Genomic DNA, 13,590 nt, shown 5'->3' with positions numbered 1-13,590 from the left:
CCACTGGTATATTTGTAGCAATAGCCAAAAGTACATTGTATGGGTCAAAATTATCGATTTTTCTTTTATGCCAAAAATCATTAGAATATTAAGATCATGTACCGTGAAGATATTTTCTAAATTTCCTAACATAAATATCAAAACTTAATTTTTGATTAGTACTATGCATTGCCAAGGACTTCATTTGGACAACTTTAAGATCGATTTTCTCAGTATTTTGATTTTTTTGCACCCTCAGATTCCCGATTTTCAAATAGTTGTATCTCAGCCATCCTAACAAACCATACATCAATGGAAAGCTTATTTATTCAGCTTTCAGTTGAAGTATAAATCTCAATTTTGAAAAATTGACCCTTATGACTGGTTTTGTAGTCCAGGGTCATATATACTATAAATGAGGTAAGCGTTTAAAGTTATATTCAAGCCATTTTAAGATAAAACATATTTTAATGGAGGAAAATGATCATTTTGCTATTAAAAATGAGTTTTAAGAGACAAAATTTGTGACTGCAGGGGCACTTATCTTTATTGTTATCATTACAGTTACCGTCCTTAGTGTGAGCAGGCCTTTTCACAGTACTTGCGCTTCCGTATCATGCTCAAATGCTTCTATTTGGCCACTCTAAAACCTTTCACTTTAGTTCCCCTTGCTTTATCACTTTATTGGGAGCTGAATTAATGATTTAACAAGTCGGAGGGACCTCTCCATGGAAACATGAGAATTCGTGTAAGCTCCCTCTAGGCTGGAGCACTGTCAGGACACAAGGTCCCGCCAGATGCCCGTTCTAGGCAGCCTGGCCATCTGTAGTCGTCAAATGCCACAGTTGTCCATTTCATACAAGGGAAATGCTGTTGGATCGGTTTTCTTCATTCACACAGGAAGGGGTTTACAACACAAACATTGGCTATTGTATTTCCTTTGGATTGTAATGCTTTATTGTGCACTTTCCAGCTTTGAGCTGGGGATTCGTCTCTTTTGTCTTATTCTGTAAGTCAGAAATTGTTCCAAATGCCTGTATTGTCCAAAATCAATGAATTCCAGAATGTGTCCTTGAGTACAGAGGTACTTGTGTTATTATTTGGATATAATAGTTTCGCAAAGAGAGTCTAAATGCTGATTTTTCCACATCAGAAGTAGCGCATTATTTCACTATATTTCAGATCTTGGTTCAGCATAAAGGCACAGAAGAGCAGGTGATGTTACTACACTGAAGACCAGCAGGTTCTCAGTACGATCTATGCTACAGTTAGTTGAGAAACTCAGAAGAGAGACTTCGCACGCAGCGTGCTGAGCGGAATTTGAGTTCGTGGTAGCACTGCACAAAGCTGTGGTAGATAAAGGTAATGGGCAGAGCCAGCAGCACAATGCCACTCACAACGCACACGCCACCCAGCACGCGTCCCGGAATGGTGATGGGGTACATGTCTCCATAGCCGACGGTCGTCATGGAGATAATAACCCACCAGCAGGCTGCCGGGATGCTGGCGTAGTCCTCATTGCTAGTCTCCAGGTCAAGGCCGTGCTCCAAAAGCTGTGCCAGGGCGCTGAATATCGCCATCGCGACGCAAACGAACACCAGCAGCATGACCATCTCGCGGTAGCACCTGCGCAGTGTCAGGCCGAGCGTCTGCAGCCCGAGGAAGTGACGCGCCAGCTTGATTAGCCAAAAGATTCGCATCATTCGTAGTACGCGCAGGGTGACTCCTGCTCGCTGTAGTTGAGGGTTTTCTCCTGTTAGTGCTGTCACAGCGGCAGACACGTAGTAAGGAGTGATCGCCAGGAGGTCAATAATGTTAAGGGGGCGGCACACAAACTCACATTTGTCCCTTGAGACAATGAAGCGCACTATGCATTCAGCAGTGAACCAGCCAATGCATACTGCCTCGATGATCCTGTGAGAGATGGGGAGAACAGAGAGAAAGAGATATGGAAAGAAAATTTAAAAGAGTGTTAGAGGGTATAAGAGAAAGATATGATCACAATTACCATTTCTGGGTGCAGTCCAAGTTAAGCTCAACTGACAGCATTTGTGACATTATGTTGATTACTACTAAACAAATATTTTCACTTGTTCCATCTTTTCTAAACTTCTTAATAAATGATTTCTGAAGGGTCATGTGACTGAAGACTGAAGTAATGGCTTCTTAAAAATTTAACACACTGAACACTGTGAACATTTATCACAGGAATAAAAAACATTTTAAAATATAATGAAATAGAAAACAGTTTTTTATTGTACTAATATTTCACAATATTAATGTTTTTACTGTATTATGATCAAATAAATGCAGTCTTAATGAGATAAGAGACTTCAAAATCATTTAAAATCTTAATTATTCCAAAGTTTTGTGTTTAATTTTTTTTTTCTATTTAGGCTCCTTCTAAAGCTTACTTTACAGATGTAAAACAAAAAATTACATGATTATTATTTAAAATTGAGAGAATAATACTAATCGATTAATATCAAAAATACTTGCGGTTTCAAAAACATAAACAATATGCATTTTTCTTATTAACCTAAGTGTTAAGTTATATCCAATTTTACAACTTAGAACTTAATGACAACAACTGACAAATCAAAAACATTTTTTTGTGATAATCAACATTATGTCACAAGTGCTTTCAATTCAGCTTAACTTCTATTAAACCCAGAATATTCCTGTACCAAACATATCCATGAATATTACCAGTGAATATGAATATAAAAATAATAACAATAACCACTAAAACATGGTACTAAGTAGCCTTCCGTTTTACAGAAAAATTATGTTTATGTTTTGTTATCGTAAGTAAACAAGTCATGCAAAGTATTTAGATCAGATTCCATGCAGCCATGCAGTTAATGTGCTTTATATGGAAAATGTCCTCTCATTCAGATTGTGTAAACAGCGCCAGTGTGTTGTTGACAGTGAAGTGTCAGTGTCTATGGAAGCTGAAAGGCAGGAAGGTACGCTTGCTCAGTAGTCCTTGAACTTCTGGTGCAAAAGAAATCCCATTAAATTTGAATTTTTATTCATATAATTGAGTGCACATTCAATACAATATTTGAAGTAAGAAATCACTGTTTTGAAAAGCTGCATCCACAAAAGAATTTGCCTCTAAATTTGCTCTTTCATTCTGAATGGTTTTACTGTACTGTTCAAATCAAATTTATAAAGAGCTGTGACAGACTTAGAATTACAGTGAGGACAGCTGTTTCGGCAGGAAGGCATAACAGAAGATGTTAACAGAAGATGTGATAATATATGTACATGTGCCCATGAATTCTGGGTTAACAACGAATGCATATATGCTATAATCATCCTCAGAAGGCATGATGAACATAAAAACTATCTATTTAAACATTTGGACCTTTACAGGCAATGGATGAATGGACATTTAAAGATGAATACAAAACAAGGGAATGAGATCCATTTCTGGAATAGACTGCATGCATGAAAAACCTCACTGGGATTATTTCCATCTCTTACCAGCTCGTCATACACATATGAAAACACATACCTGAACCCTGAGACAAACAGTGGCCACTGTGGGAAATAGAATCAAGACTGCACTGGATACATAAAGAAAAACCTACTCACAAATACTTCCAGACAGAGAGAGACGGGGACAAGGGAATACCCAAAATGACAATGTGACTCATAACAGGGAACATGAAAACATGACTGGAATTTGTAATCTCTGATGGAGAGTACCAGGAAGATGTCACGATTGCTTTGGATGTCGATAAAATGCGTGCACTGAATATGGAAATCTCATTGTAATCATTTCTTAACAGGTCTAAATGCAGGAGAGACTGGCGAGAGTTCTGGGACGAAAAGAGTGTTGTAACAGCATCACTAACAAATTGGGCTACATTGGTGAAATCAACAACCTCCTGAGGTAACAGAAGTTGTTTTGAATGTGTTTGTAAAAATATAATGGGCCCAAAAGCCCAGAAAACTATTTTTAGTTGATTTGCGATGATGTTAATGAATGTGAAATGTCACAATGTGTATGCTCGGTAGGTTCTGTTGTTCAATTTGATATATATCCACACAAGCTTTTCATTAAAAAAATAGAAAAATCTTGTCTGAAGAGATGAAGAGGGTTGTAACACTACTTTTCACCCACAAAGATTACACAGACTGTTGGCTACTTTATTAATTTTAATTTGCACAGCTGAGGATATGTTGTAGACTTCTGTACCTATTTTACTTTGTAGCAGACAAATAATAGAATATTAGGCCTGCGTCAAAGTTGAAGCCTCGTACAGTTTCAGACGTAAATGTGTTACAACACTCCCGGGTCTCCCCTACTCGTGCTGACGTTAGATTATTTTAGCGACGTCTACTGGTCAGACGAAGGAAGTACGTCAGCTAGAAAACAAAAATCACCATCGTTATACTTCGCAGGCTTCTTGCATTATCACCATGCACATTGCTGAAATGACGGTTTCCCCCAATGCTAATACTGTTTTTACTATTATACATTTCAAAAAGCAAATAATCAACAAGAAAACTCGTAATAAGAGAAGGCTGTATTATTAATATCATTGCAGATATAAAATATTCTTTTTAGTGCAATTCTATTCTATTCTATTCTATTCTAGTGTATTCTATTATTACTGTTCACAGTCTTGATTTTGATGCAATATCCTTGCATTTTAAATGTTTTGGGAGTCCAGTTCATTTATAAGCATAGCATATCTCTAATTTTCTCTAAACTGAAGTGTAATACACTTATTAAGACCTCGGTTGAACTTCAATTTCAGTTTTGTTGTAAGCTTTCTTTGAGAAAAGATAGTTTGAATGGAGCTCGCAAAGCAACCGATACAAAACAGGGAAAGAATTATACAGACAGACAAGTTCAGGGGGACAAACCTGTACCATCAAAGCAGGCTTTTTCATTCTGAGCTATGAGGGTTTAGGCATGCTCATAAAGCTGAGCCGTCCTGCGAGAGATGCAGCTAATTTTGCATTTATACCACAGACCACAGAAGTTGAATTCATGCATGTACCTGTGTTCTTCGACTGTATTGTTTTTTGCTGTATCCCAGTCCGGTAGAGTACTCGCGCAGAGGATGACCATAGACATAATGACAAAAACCACTGACACTGATGCCAGGATCTGCGCAGCGACTGAGGAAGCTGGTTCCTCAAAAGTCCTCCGCATCCTCTCCAGCCACCGCGCGTTCCCTCTCTCGGAGGCGAACCTGGTGACCTGATCCTCCTCACCTCTGGACTCCACCTCAGCCTTGATGTCCTCCTCTGAAAAGTACGTGTAAGTGTCGGACATCCTATCCTCCAATCGTCGCTGGCAGCAAAACTCCAAATGTGAGCTCTCCAAACCCCAGTAGATCATCTCGTTGTAAAAGGAAAGCTCGCACATCTGCGGGACAAACCTGAGCTTTCCAGATCGCACATAAAGCATAATAAAGACAAACGCCTCGGAGTGCCTGTCGAAGAAAAACTCGTTCCTCTCTCGGTCATAATCATCACATACCTCCAAGACCTCTTTTTCAGAGGAACAGCTGTGGAGTCTGCTCACTCGTCGGAGGGGAAAATCCTTTATAACTTCTCTTGTGAAAGCATACTTGGTGCCACCAACGTTTAGGATGCATATATTCTTCCCAAACTTCATTTTGGATCAGATTTGCATCCCCGATTCGAGTGAAAAAGAGAGAAACGACGCACAATATGGCTTAATGATAGTCATAGCTAAAATCCAGTATGTTTCTGTAAGCGCGAGAAAAAACAAACAGCTCCAAACTCGCGAGTCCAACTAAGTATGTCAGATTTTTAAAAAATGATTTTTTTTCCAGACTGAGCGCGTGTCAGATAGGAGAACCGTGGAAAAGTGACTTCTTGCTTTGTGCATCATCTAAACTCCAGCATTCAGTGGGCTGTTTCATACAGTGATGTCACAGATCGACAAGCCTATGGCGCTCGACTGTGCGCTCCAGAAGAACGGGCGTTCCCAAACGCAAAACGGGGTTTTCACGACGCACGCCTGGGATTAACAAGTGAACTTGCTGGACTTCACGTCTCTGTTGTTGGCAGTGGAGCAGACCAGGAGGACGTCACGTTGGACTGAATTAAATGTTCAATATTAAAATCAATATTGGACACTTTTTCCTATTGGTTGTCTACCCACACCCTAAACTAAAATTAGACATTGATCCAGGCTAGCAGTGTTGGATGCCCGTTTTTGTAAAACATGTAGTAGCCTATTCAGGTAGCTAAACTATTTTATTGCCTTTTATGATTTTCTCTGTGTAATTTTCAGCAATAAAGTCGTGAGTCTTGTATTTTCAGTCGAGCGGCGTGAATTAGGCTACTATTTTGATCCGAATCATTCCAACGGGTTACCAGGTCTGATTCGAGCAGCTCACTCTGATTCGAATCATTACTGAACTTTTTTTGTATTTTATCTTATTATATTGTTTATGTTGTTTTTAAGTTAAACACCTTTAAAGGGTTACTCCACCACCCCAAAATGAAAATTTTGTCATTAATTACTCACCCTCATGCCGTTCCAAATCCGTTCATCTTCTGAACACAAATTAAGATATTTTAGTTGCATTCTGAGAGCTGTCTGACCCTCCCATAGACAGCAATGGAATTAACACGATCAACGTCCAAACGTAGCAAGGAGATCAGTAAAATAATCCATGTGACATCAGGGGTTTAACCGTAATTTTACTACGAAGCTACGACAATACTTTGCAAAGAAAACAAAAATAAGGACTTTCAGAGTCATTTTGGAGAGTATCCACTGGACGGATTTATTGCTACTGTGCTTGCAGGCTACCTGTTTTAAGTCAACTATGCACAACAATGATTTTAAAGAAATTTACATGAACCAAGTTTAATTTACATTTCTAATTTTTCAATGAATGAATTAGAATACAAAAAGAGTCTTTTGATCCGAATTATTCCAACAGGTCCAGGTCTGAATCGATTCATGAATCAATTCAGTCTTAATGATTCGAACAACTCACTCACACGTGCTGATTCGTTACTGAGATGATCTTACGTTTGTCTTTTATCTTATCTTAAATATTTTTAAATGTTGAATCAAGAATATAGCCTACCTGGAGTAAAACGCCTTTAAATATTTATTGTCACAGTAAAAAAATTTACATCGGCAAATATTACAGTCTATGAACTATGTTTATTTTAAATATTACTTACAAAAAATACATTAACCAAGATTAATTTCAAGCTCTGTGTAAAACAGCCATGAGTGTCAAGTTGAGGGTGCAGTCTGTAGACTTGATTCACCCTCCTCCTTCCCTCCCTCTTTTCTCTCCTCCTCTCTCATCATCAGGAAGCCGCTGCGCTCGAGCCTTTTCTAGCGCGTGAGTGAGTTACTGTATTGTACTGTGAATCTCGGGAGGGGGGCTCCAAAAAATCTCCTATTCTTACTGAGGTCCATCCCCCATATTTAAAACATCTTAAGCCAGATTGCTTTTTAACAGGTCACAGGACGTAGATGTCGTTTTGAGTCACATATTTATTTTGTTTTTATTTTAGTTTATGGTTTGGTTTTTTTAACACTCCGGGAGGGCAGAAATGGCGGCCAACATGTACCGGGTCGGAGGTATGTCCGTCTATATTCTGAATTAACGCAAGTCAAAACACAGGCACCACCGCAAGACCTGTCTGGGAGGCAGGAACTCGTTTCAACGGAATTGCCGCAACCGGCCGCTCACTTTTAAACTCTTAACACGTACAGTGTCTGTGCAAAAGAAAGCGATAACGTGGATGGAGAATATTTTGGGTTCTGATGTAGGTCAGGCCTCTTAAACTATCATAGCCGCACTAGCATATTAGCAAGCAGGCTATGTTGCTAGCTAGCCACATCATAAACAAATAATCATTACTGTATGTAAAACACGGAAACACATATACAGAGCACGTTTCTTTTGGCTTTGATCTTACGGGAGAAAAGCGAGCTGTGCTTGGGACCTAGCCATGCCGATTTTTGACGCCGATGCTTTTCTTTGTGATCATTTGTCTCATTTTTTGGCACGTATCCATTAGTTACGGGTCCTCAATCGGCATGCAAGGTAACGTTAGCAAAGCGAGCTAGCATTTAACAACAACCCCTCACTCGGTTTTCCACAGAGAAACCACAGTGAACTTCTGCCCACTTATTTGCTGAAACATTGTGAATGTGCACTATTTTGAAGTGTATTTGTTGTCATGCGTCTAATCATAAACACGTTTTAATATAAAACCGTCGTGTCGTTTGTTTGTGCAATTAGCCGGCTACACGCCGCGGAATTTGACATTGTTTCATGGCGCCGTTAATGCAGTTCCATTTAAAACGATTTTACATCTCGAGCAGACTTTTTGTGAATTCACTGACGTTTGAATGGAGCGTCTGGGGGGTAAAAATTATTACATTGCACGGTTTTAAAGTGACCCTTTGCTTGTGTGTGTGCTCGGTTATGCCGTAGATGCATGTATCGGAATGTGTCTCGAAAGGCCATAAACAGAATACGGTTGTTTGCATGAATTAAGTGTTTGTTTGCAAGCATGCAGTTGCATATTCTTCATCTTTGCCTTGCTTTTGAGAGAAAGTGTTTTCTACATGTATACCAGACATGAACAATTCATTACTTAAACTCAGTCCAAGGCCAAGTCTAAAGTCTAAGACTCATAGTTTCTGTATGTTGTAGGGTATTTAAAAATATATATATAAACCAGACCCAGTAGTGCGTTATAAAATGCTCTAGGAATTTCTTTCGTTATCTAAACATAAGTATTGGCGGTATTACTTAATTCAAAAGGTAGTTTTATCTTTAATACCTTGCACTTTATAAATACTTTATTCATTATCCATTATTTCAGTCTGTGAGGGAGAGACCATTTACCTAAAAATACTTTTTGGTGAGGGTTTTCTTATATTAAATGCCCAGCGGTTATTATGAAAATGTTCATTTTCCCCCTATATTAAATGAATGAATGAACTGGTAACCAGTTAAATCTGGCCCCAGTAGGCTGTATTGTTTTGAACTGTATTTACACCAAATTTCACATCATGAATGGTTCTGTATTTGGTAAAATTTCCACATATAGGAAATATGTTGTGGTGATAGATTGCATATGTAATACAACATTTTTAATATACCAAGGATAAGGAGATACACTGTTTTTATGCAATGTGAATTTATTAAGACTCCTAACTGTCAGCCAAGCCCTAAAATGTGGTTTTTATATCGATAACAAAATAATCCAGTGCTTTTTATCTTCTTCTGCAGATTATGTCTTCTTTGAGAATTCTTCAAGCAACCCTTATCTGATCAGGAGAATAGAGGAACTGAATAAGGTACATTTACCTCAGGGCTGGGAGGGAAAAGTCTGGGTTGGTGGACAGTGGGTGTACTGGTAGGGTGTTGACAAAACATTGTCATGACATCGACACAAGAAGCTCAGCCACCTCGCCCAAAGCCAAATTACTTGCATTTCTGTGCACTTCTCCCTTCGGTCTGTCATATCTCCAACACTTGTTTGCTGAGAAACTGTGTCTGTGCGAGATCACAAAGCAGCAGACTGCATCCTGGGGTCCCTTAGAGAAGTAGGCTGTGGTGTGAAGCTGACATCTTTTGTTTTTTTGTAAGATGTCTGTATTATGATAAAACAAGATTCAGCTCTTTAAATATTAAATGCTGAGGGATTTTAAGCACTCCAGGTTTAGCATAACTCATAATGCACAATGCGAAATAATTTTTTGTCAGCGTGCTTCACTGCACAATATTCTCATCTGTTAGTCATCACTTCTTCTGGCAACGTTTGACATATTTGTCAGAAGAGAGGATTCAGTTGTCCGGCAAATTCAGTTCGCTTGCAGATTATTATTCTACTTGGCATCCGAACAATCAACCTGTGGCCATTGAGATTCATTCAGTCTACATTATCCTTCTCCCTCAACCACTTCTAGAAATTGATAGTCCTTTACAATAGTAGAAAGTAGCCTTTTGGGATACTGATTGCATACTTAAAGAAAATAAGTAGCATCAAATATACAGAAAAGAAAGTAAGTAACTTTAAGCCTTTTTTATGGAAAAGATGTGTAAATGCAGTCCCATTGTACATGCTGGCTTTGTTGTATGTCTGGTGAATTTTATTATACTTGGTTCAGAACTGTCAGTTTAACATTTTAATTTAGTAAAATTATCAATTTATCTTCATATGGGGATTTTCCAAGCAAATATTGATTTATGTGATTAATTGAAAGTAGATTCAATTAATTTAACTTGCATATCTTGTTGGGGTGGGTGATATGACCAATCTTATTTCACTATACGAGTTTATTATTTAATTTTAATTAATGATAATGATATATATCATATATATTTTTTTGTATAATTTTCCTCTGTTATTATAAATAAGATATAAGATGGACATGACAAACAATAATACAAATGCAATAAGAAAATTACATTTTTCAGGTACGTTAGGTCTATTTTACAGTAGCATTCGAGTAAGAAATCAAATAATGAAATGTAAAAATAAAACATCTCAGTCTTCACTACACAAATTAAATATGCATTTATTCTTATAAAAACTACAAAAGGTATTCAGTCAAAAATATTCAAATATTCAAAAATATTCTCAAAAGCAGAGTTTGTTTTTTGCAATTTGTGCTTAACTCTTTAACTTCAAGCACATCCTGCACTTTTTGTCTTTCATGTTTTCTTGTAATGTGTCAACTTAAAACAGTCCTTCGCTATGTCGATATATTTAAATACCACAATATACAGTTGAGGTTTACATACACCTTGTTAATTATTTTACCAAAATAAGAGGGATCATACAAAATCCGTGTTATTTTTTTTAGTACTGACCTGAATACAGTGGTGTGAAAAGTCTTTGGCCCCTTCCTGTTTTTTTTTTTTTTTTTGCACATTTGTCTCACTTGAATGATTCAGATCATCAAACAAATGTTAATATTACACAAACCTGTCCAAACCTGCTTGGCACTACGTGAAAAAGTAATTGCCCCCTAAATCTAATAACTGGTTGTTCCACCCTTTGCAGCAACAACTGCAATCAAGCATTTGCGATAACTGGCAATGAGTCTTTCACATCGCTGTGGAGGAAATTTGGCCCACGCTTCTTTGCAGAATTGTTTTAATTCAGCCACATTGGACTGTTGTCGAGCATGAATGGACCGTTTAACATCATGCCACAACATCTCAATCGGATTTAAGTCTGGACTTTGACTTGTCCACTCCAAAACCTTAATTTTGTTTTTCTTGAGCCATTCAGAGGTGGACTTGCTGGTGTTTTTGAGATCATTGTCCTGCTGCATAACCCAAGTGCGCTTGAGCTTGAGGTCACAAACTGACGGCTGGAAGTTCTCCTTCAGGATTTTCTGATAGAGTGCAGAATTCATGTTTCCATCAATTATGGCAGGTCGTCCAGGTCCTGAAGCTGCAAAGCAGCCTCAGACCAACACACTACCACCGCCATGTTTGACTGTTGGTATGATGTTCTTTTTATGAAATGCTGTGTTGGTTTTATGCCAGATGTAACGGGACACATACCTTCCAAAAAGTTCAACTTTTGTCGCTTCAGACCACAGAATATTTGCCCAAAAGTCTTGGCGACAATCAAGATATATTTTGGCAAATGTGAGACGAGCCTTTGTGTTCTTTTTGGTCAGCAGTTGCTTTTGCTTTGGAACTCTCCCATGGATGCTGTTTTTGCCCAGTCTCTTTCTTATTGTTGAATCATGAAAACTGACCTTAATTGAGGCAAGTGAGGCCTGCAGTTCTTTAGATGTTTAGTAATTTTGGTAGGCCGGCCACTCCTGGGAAGGTTCACCACTGTTCCAAGTTTTCTCCATTTGTGGATAATGGCTCTGACCGTGGTTTGCTGGAGTCCCAAAGCCTTAGAAATGGCTTTATAACCCTTTCCAGACTGATACGTGTCAACTATTTTGTTTCTCATCTGTTCTTGAATTTCTTTACATCGCGGCATGATGCGTCTCTTTAAGCATGCTTCACTTTGTCAGACAGGTTCTATTTAAGTGATTTCTTCATTCAACAGGTCTGGCAGTAATCAGGCCTGGCTGTGGCTAGTGAAATTTAACTCGGCTTTCGAACATAATGTGGTTAATCTCAGTTCTTTCATGATTTAACGAGGGGGCAATTCATTTTTCACGTAGGGACAGGTGGGTTTGGACAGCTTTTTTCCCTTAATAAATGAAATCATCATTTAAAAACTGCATTTTGTGTTTACTTGAGTTATCTTTGTGTAATCTAAAATTTGTAATGTGTAATAACATTTGTTTGATCTGAATCTTTTAAGTGTGACACATGCAAAAAAAATTTAAAAACAGGAAGGGGGCAAAAACCTTTTAACGGCACTAAGATATTTCACATAAAATGTTTACGTTCCACAAGAGACAATAATAGTTGAATTTATAAAAATGACCCCGTTCAAAAGGTTACATACACTTGATTCTTAATTCTGTGTGATCCACAGTTTTATTTATTTATTTTTTTATAGTGATAGTTATTCATGAGTCCCTTGTTTGTCCTGAACAGTTAAACTGCCTGCTGTTCTTCAGAAAAATCCTTCAGGTCCCACAAATTCTTTGGTTTTCTAGCTTTTTTGTGTATTGGAACCCTTTCCAACAATGACTGTATGACTGTACGCTCACTGATGCTCCAGAAGGAAAAACGATGCATTAAGCGCCGAGGGTGTGAACTTTTTAAATTTGACGATCAGGGTAAACTTAACTTATTTTGTCTTTTGGGAAACATGTAGGTATCTTCTGTAGCTTCTGAAGGGCAGTACTAAGTGAAAAAAATATGATATTTAGGCAAAATAAGAAAAATGTGTACACCTTTTATTTTGTTCAAAAGTTTTCACCCCCCGACAAGGGACTCTATCACTAAATAAAACAACACAGCTGTGGATCATTCAGGTAACAACACAGTATTAAAGGTGCCATAGAATGCATTGATACAATATTTTAAATTATTCTGTGATATCTACATAGAAGGTATGTGGCTTAGGTAAGGGCAAAAATTCTCGAGAAACTGTTTTACATGTGCATTTACAACCCTAGGATTTCTCCCTAGAATGAAATGGTCTGTTATTGGCTTATTTGGAAGGGTCATGAATGATAATGTTGAGCTCTGCTCTGATTGGCTGTTTCACAGTGCAGCTCTGCTCTGATTGGCTGTTTCACAGTGTGGCTCTGCTCTGATTGGCTGTTTCACAGTGTGGCTCATTTCAGTAGCTCACAGCGGGAAGGAAACACAGGGAGGAAAATATATATTTAAATACTCTCTCTCGCATTTATATCTTTGGGTAATTATACTGTATATAAAATGCGGGCATCAGTGAGCCGCTATTAACTGAAACTGCTTTCAAATGCACGATCGCTTTTTACATTCACTTTCGCTTTCGAGATTCGCCATCGCACAAACTCTGTTTATACTATGGAGCGGCAGTACTTACCACACATTTTACAAGATCAGATGCTTATCAGTGGTGCTCAGGATCTGTAAATAATTCGCCATCATCCTCAGTCATCTCTCCTTGCTCTGTTTATGTGGTAAGTGAAATCTTATGTACTACAAT

At 38.1% G+C, this 13,590-nt stretch overlaps 2 protein-coding genes across 5 annotated transcripts in view; one reads left to right on the top strand and one right to left on the bottom strand.

Annotated features, from left to right (window-relative positions):
* On the bottom strand, positions 1–5,849 carry kcng3 (potassium voltage-gated channel, subfamily G, member 3). 4 transcript variants are annotated; one of them, XM_058793795.1, is made up of 3 exons: positions 5,486–5,849; positions 5,001–5,389; positions 1–1,893 (listed from the first exon to the last, which is right to left on the bottom strand). In XM_058793795.1, the coding sequence occupies exons 1-3, from the start codon at positions 5,621–5,623 to the stop codon at positions 1,248–1,250; spliced, it is 1,173 nt and encodes a 390-aa protein (XP_058649778.1). In that variant the 5' UTR covers positions 5,624–5,849; the 3' UTR covers positions 1–1,247. The 4 variants fall into 4 exon arrangements, with proteins under 4 accessions (XP_058649778.1, XP_058649779.1, XP_058649780.1 ...); XM_058793796.1 differs by having other exon boundaries at positions 5,001–5,371; XM_058793797.1 differs by having other exon boundaries at positions 4,968–5,849.
* A 1,500-nt stretch (positions 5,850–7,349) lies between these two features.
* The window catches only part of mta3 (metastasis associated 1 family, member 3), a 32,417-nt gene continuing 26,176 nt past the window's right edge, over positions 7,350–13,590 (top strand). The window contains 2 exon segments of the mRNA XM_058793523.1: positions 7,350–7,585; positions 9,252–9,319. Coding sequence (XP_058649506.1) covers positions 7,558–7,585; positions 9,252–9,319 — 96 coding nt within the window. The 5' untranslated portion in view covers positions 7,350–7,557.

The sequence above is a fragment of the Onychostoma macrolepis genome, chromosome 12, assembly GCF_012432095.1.
Source record: "Onychostoma macrolepis isolate SWU-2019 chromosome 12, ASM1243209v1, whole genome shotgun sequence".
Taxonomy (NCBI): Eukaryota; Metazoa; Chordata; class Actinopteri; order Cypriniformes; family Cyprinidae; genus Onychostoma; species Onychostoma macrolepis.
This window is presented reverse-complemented; position numbering and strand designations above follow the sequence as displayed.